This window comes from Oncorhynchus nerka, linkage group LG3 (assembly GCF_034236695.1).
Source record: "Oncorhynchus nerka isolate Pitt River linkage group LG3, Oner_Uvic_2.0, whole genome shotgun sequence".
NCBI lineage: Eukaryota > Metazoa > Chordata > Actinopteri > Salmoniformes > Salmonidae > Oncorhynchus > Oncorhynchus nerka.
This window is the reverse complement of record NC_088398.1, coordinates 83,637,778-83,643,586: the sequence shown is the minus strand read 5'-3', so window position 1 is coordinate 83,643,586 and position 5,809 is coordinate 83,637,778. Positions and strand designations below refer to the sequence as shown.

Here is a 5,809-nt window from a genome sequence, read left to right as displayed (position 1 = left end):
AAATGTACTGAATAAAGACATTTCTTTCAATATTTTACCCAGATTTGAGCAGAGTTACAGCAAAGCATATTAAGTTTATTTTAACAAAGAGCCACCAGTCAGGAGGATACAGACAGCTCAAGAGGTATGTTGAGATGTACAGAAAAATAAGACAATATACTGTATTTTACATCAAATTAAGCTTATGGCTCTAAATTTTGGTGCTTAAAAAAATTCACAATTCTCCAATTTACAAACCGGGGGTGGGGTGGGTGGCCTAGCACCCCTCCAGACCACACCCCATCAGTCCTCGTGTACTTTGTGCCCCCCCTCTCAGATTTGTGGGGTGCATGACACCCCTGATTGATCACATCACTTTAAATAAATACTTTTTAAAGGGTTACATTTCTTAGATTTGAGCATCTGTGGCTTCCATTGAACAAAGTCCTCAAATAAACAAAAAAATGTCCAATTGTTGTTATCACTCCTACTGGTGACATAATGTTATCATAATGGTCAATATTATTTAAAGTCATTGAGATGCCATATTAGTTGATTTAGGCCAGTAAGATGTGCCCATTGTGGCTTAGTTGGTAGAGCATGTACCACCAAGGTTATTTATTCACCCATTATTTCTATCTCTACTTTGCACATTCTTCCACTGCAAATCTACCATTCCAGTGTTTTACTTGCTATATTGTATTTACTTTGCCATCATGGCCTTTTTTTTTTGTTGCCTTTACCTCCCTTATCTCACCTCATTTGCTCACATCGTATATAGACTTGTTTATACTGTATTATTGACTGTATGTTTGTTTTACTCCATGTGTAACTCTGTGTCGTTGTATGTGTCGAACTGCTTTGCTTTATCTTGGCCAGGTCGCAATTGTAAATGAGAACTTGTTCTCTACTTGCCTACCTGGTGAAATAAAAATAAATAAAAGGTTGTGGGTTCATTTCCCATAAGGGATCAGTATTAAAATGTACTCACTACGGCAAGTTTCTCTGGATAACAGTGTCTGCTAAAATGTAATGTACAAAATAGAGTAATTCATTTTCCTTAAATACCATTTTAGTTTGTTCAGCCATCCCTATCAGAAACATGAATAGGGTTTTGGAATAGAAATGAGGTCTGAGGTTAACACAGGTTTAGGAGATCTTATATGTTTTGTTTTATGAGATAATATCAGTCAGTTAACATGACTTATGAATTATGACATCTTTATGTGCTTTGTGTTTAAAAAAAAAGTATTACATAAATGCTTCAAAATGCACAAAAAAGGAGTGAAGTTAGCTAATGAAGATAATCTCATAGAACAACACGTATAAAATCTCCTATATCTGTGTTTACCACATAACCCATGTTCGGCCTTTATCGAACGAAATCCCTACAAAAACGTAATTCATTTTCATCCAACGAACCATGTCGGAGTTAATGCCTACAAAAAGACGCCATTACTATTTCTCTCCAGGCAACAGCAATTCAAGAACGACCCACCAACGGTGTCCCCAGCCAACCAGACTCTGCTGTAGCTTCCTGAAGGAGGAGGGACTTGTTCTTTTCACACCAACCGTGTCTCCAGCCAACCAGACTCTGATGTAGCTTCCTGAAGGAGGAGGGACTTACTAATTTACTGCCTGTCTGTCTGCTTTCCAGGCATATAAAAACCCCACCTCTTCCTTTCTTCGACAGTTCTGCCTTCTCTTCTGAATCCTCGACGTCAGCCTGTGAAGGAAAAGAAAACTAGACAAAATGGTGAGTGCTGACGCAGATTATAAAGTCATTTATGTATTTATTTCACATGGTATTCAAACGAGAATGATAGGATTAGATACAGTTGAAAAGCATGTGGACGATGGATTCTGTTATATAAAGACCATGGAGGTGGCACATGCCTGAAATTAGTTTTGCCTACTACTTATTAATTTTGTAATTAAATGTAACCTTTATTTAACTAGGCAATGACAACGTCAGTGTACTCATCGTTCTATAAAGTATTTAGAACGTACTGTTTTAGTAAAAATGTATGCAACGTACCAAGTTCACCCATCCTGAGAATGTAATCTAATGCGCAATTGGCTTTGATTCCCGCCCTTATAACTATTATTCTCAGCGGATTCTCTGCGTTGCCTGTTCTTCATATGTCGATGTTAGAGTGTTGTATACAGCTAATTAAGGATACATGTGATTTACAACTATTGAACTAGGTTAAATAAAAAAGGTTTAACTAGGTTAAATAAAAAATGTAAATGTATATTTGTTTGAAAGAGTATATAGCTGTACATCCAATGTGGGTCATTGTTCTACTTGTTCATAGACTGTCCATTGTTTAAATGCATTTTTTTTTAAACACAGCTTCAGGACAAAAACACGAATTGCAGATTTGTTTTGAAAATTATATTACAAAAATGTATTTTTTTTTTTTGTGGAAAAAAAAAAGATTTCGGCATTTCAAAGAGTAGGATGACATGACGCAAAGAAGAGAAGCGGTTTAGGATGGTAGCCATTTTCTGCGAGATCTGTCGCTGTTCCACTGCAGTTGGTGCGCAGCTGGTTGGAGGGAGAAAAGGAGAGCGGGGGAGTAGGGGGTTGCGCACAGGAACAAGGCACACCTTTTCTTCTCTGCTCTTAAAGATACAGGGTCATTTAAAAAAAAAAACACCTCAAATGGCAGATTTGCAAGAATTTACAGTATGAGTGCCGTATACCAAAGAGGATAGCCTAGCCAATGGCCGTGTTTGAGAGCATCAACACGATGGCTGACTGATCTACAAATTAACGTTCATCATAAATAAATACTTTTATTATTTTATTATTTATTTCACAATTGACCCTTGATACATTGCGTTTTTAATCCTCTTGGATAGAGCCAATAACTTTGAATAAAATCAAATGTATTTAACTAGGGAAAGTCGGTTAAGAATAATTTCTTATCTACATTGACGGCCTACACCGCGCTCGCCAGCGTGAAAGTCCTAAAATGTAAACGAGATCCTTCTGCTTCGTTCAACCACCCCTAAGGGGGAAATGAATGGGGTTTTGGAATAACCTCAGACCTTGTGTTTGGCGTTTTAACACTGGCTTATGATAATTTTTATTACTAACTGCAGATGCTTCAAAATTCACAACGTTCTTTTAGGGCATTATATTACTGTAACAGACCATAAAAGGGTAATGGAGAAAGCAAGGTTGTCTTTTAGTAGTAAAAAAAAAAAAGATCATGTTAGTTTACTCTTTAATATTCTATGAAACGGCTTTAAACTTAAACATTTGAACATTTGCCTAGGCATGACTTGATTCAAGTTTCCATGTGGTTGATCTCTTGTACCTCCTCTCTTTCAGCGTGAGTGTATTTCCATGCATGTGGGCCAAGCCGGAGTCCAGATGGGTAACGCCTGTTGGGAGCTGTACTGCCTGGAACATGGGATCCAGCCGGACGGACAGATGCCCAGTGACAAGACTCGTGGAGGTGGAGACGACTCCTTCAACACCTTCTTTAGTGAGACCGGAGCTGGAAAGCATGTCCCCCGAGCCATCTTCGTTGACCTGGAGCCCACTGTCATCGGTAAAATGAGACAAACTACAGGAAGTCCATTGGTTCATCTTTTGACTGAGTTGATTTTAATATTCTGACTCTACCTTTTTGTCTTTCAGATGAGGTGAGGACTGGTATCTATCGCCAGCTGTTCCACCCTGAGCAGCTGATCACTGGCAAGGAGGATGCTGCCAACAACTACGCCCGCGGTCACTACACCATCGGCAAGGAGATCATTGACATCGTGCTGGACAGGACACGCAAACTGGTGAGTCGTCATTCTGAAATGGGGTTCTAGTTCTAGGTTTCTACAGGGAACCTTTTTCCTTCAAGGTTGTTCTATGGAAGGCTTTTCTAAAAGTTTTTTTTTGGGTGGTTCTACCTAGAAGATAAAGGGTTATTTCACAGGAACAAGCAACAAAAAAACATATGTTTCTGGGCAAACAGGCTCTGTTGTATTCTTACTGGCGTAACATCATATGTTATTGTACCATTTCTCTATTCAGGCTGACCAGTGTACAGGTCTCCAGGGGTTCCTCATCTTCCACAGCTTCGGAGGAGGCACCGGTTCTGGTTTCACCTCCCTGCTGATGGAACGTCTGTCTGTGGACTACGGAAAGAAGTCTAAGCTTGAGTTCGCCGTTTACCCAGCTCCCCAGGTGTCCACGGCTGTGGTGGAGCCCTACAACTCCATCCTGACCACTCACACCACCCTGGAACACTCTGACTGTGCCTTCATGGTGGACAATGAGGCCATCTATGACATCTGCCGCAGGAACCTCGACATTGAGCGTCCCTCGTACACCAACCTCAACAGGCTCATTGGTCAGATCGTCTCCTCCATCACTGCCTCCCTGCGTTTCGATGGAGCCCTGAATGTTGATCTGACAGAGTTCCAGACCAACTTGGTGCCCTACCCCCGTATCCACTTCCCTCTGGCCACATATGCCCCGGTCATCTCCGCTGAGAAGGCCTATCACGAGCAGCTGTCAGTCGCTGACATCACCAACGCCTGCTTCGAGCCAGCCAATCAGATGGTGAAGTGTGACCCTCGTCACGGCAAGTACATGGCCTGCTGTCTCCTGTACCGTGGTGACGTTGTTCCCAAAGATGTCAACTCTGCCATCGCTGCCATCAAAACCAAGAGGAGTATCCAGTTTGTGGACTGGTGTCCCACTGGCTTCAAGGTGGGTATCAACTACCAGCCCCCAACGGTGGTTCCTGGAGGAGACCTGGCCAAGGTCCAGAGGGCTGTGTGCATGCTGAGTAACACCACAGCCATCGCTGAGGCCTGGGCCCGTCTGGACCACAAGTTTGACCTGATGTATGCCAAGAGAGCCTTTGTGCACTGGTACGTTGGTGAGGGCATGGAGGAGGGAGAGTTCTCTGAGGCCAGGGAGGACATGGCAGCCCTGGAGAAGGACTATGAAGAGGTGGGCACTGACAGCGTGGGAGAAGAGGATGAGGAGGGAGAGGAATATTAAAGGGTTTAACAAACTAGGTGTTTGCCACCCTACATTCCAACACCGTTGGAGTCCTATACTTAACGTGACAGCAACACATTCCCCACTGTCGTGGTAACAGTCTCTGTTACACCTAGTCATGTTGTGTCAGGGTTCTCAATAAACGCATCATAAACCAACTCCATAAACGTCACGTCTCTTGTCTAGATGGAAAATAGAATGTCAAAAGAGTTTTTTGGGGGGGGGGGTCTGTGGGGCTTTTCGCAGAGGCCACTGTCTACTGCTACCAATATTAATACTGTTGTGACCTACTGAAGTGGCACAGGTAAAAAAAAAAAAAATCGCTCATATTTTATCCTCTTGAGTGACTCATTAAACTTGATATTTTTTTGGGGGGGGGGTCTGGATATTTTGTAGTGATTCAACCCAACAATTCTGCTGAACTTCTACATGAATGCTGATTGCAACTATATTGGGCTGAACCTCTCTAGCAGCGACTGTGGTTTGAAATAATCTGTCTCCATCCTGTACTCACTGATTTTTGACTGGGCTATTTGCTCTGACCATTTCCACCTAGCAAACATCACATACACAGTGACATGTTGTAGCTCTAGTGTTCATCTGTAATCAGGAGGTGGCACAGTAAACAAGTGTATTTCTAAAGTGCTTATACAGAAACCCAGCCTAAAACGGCAAGCAATGCAGCTCTAGAAGCATTGGGCTAGGAAAAACTTCCTAGAAAGGCAGGAACCTCGAAGAACCTCTTCTGGCTGTGCCGGGTGGATTATAAAACAACGTGGCCAAGATGTTCATAGATGACCAGCAGTGGTT

General features: G+C 42.2%; 1 protein-coding gene across 1 annotated transcript; it reads left to right on the top strand.

Annotated features, from left to right (window-relative positions):
• Positions 1–1,645: 1,645 nt before the first annotated feature.
• Positions 1,646–5,157, top strand: LOC115125301 (tubulin alpha chain-like). The gene is made up of 4 exons (XM_065016276.1): positions 1,646–1,735; positions 3,323–3,545; positions 3,635–3,783; positions 4,022–5,157. Exons 1-4 carry the CDS (start codon positions 1,733–1,735, stop codon positions 4,997–4,999), a joined length of 1,353 nt encoding a protein of 450 aa, XP_064872348.1. The 5' UTR covers positions 1,646–1,732; the 3' UTR covers positions 5,000–5,157.
• The last annotated feature ends 652 nt before the right edge of the window (positions 5,158–5,809 follow it).

Excerpts from the sequence above, each read along its gene's own strand:
- LOC115125301 (XM_065016276.1), top strand. Across the intron at positions 3,546-3,634 it reads CCTGGAGCCCACTGTCATCG|ATGAGGTGAGGACTGGTATC; the intron begins GTAAAATGAGAC and ends TTTGTCTTTCAG. Across the intron at positions 3,784-4,021 it reads TGGACAGGACACGCAAACTG|GCTGACCAGTGTACAGGTCT; the intron begins GTGAGTCGTCAT and ends TTCTCTATTCAG.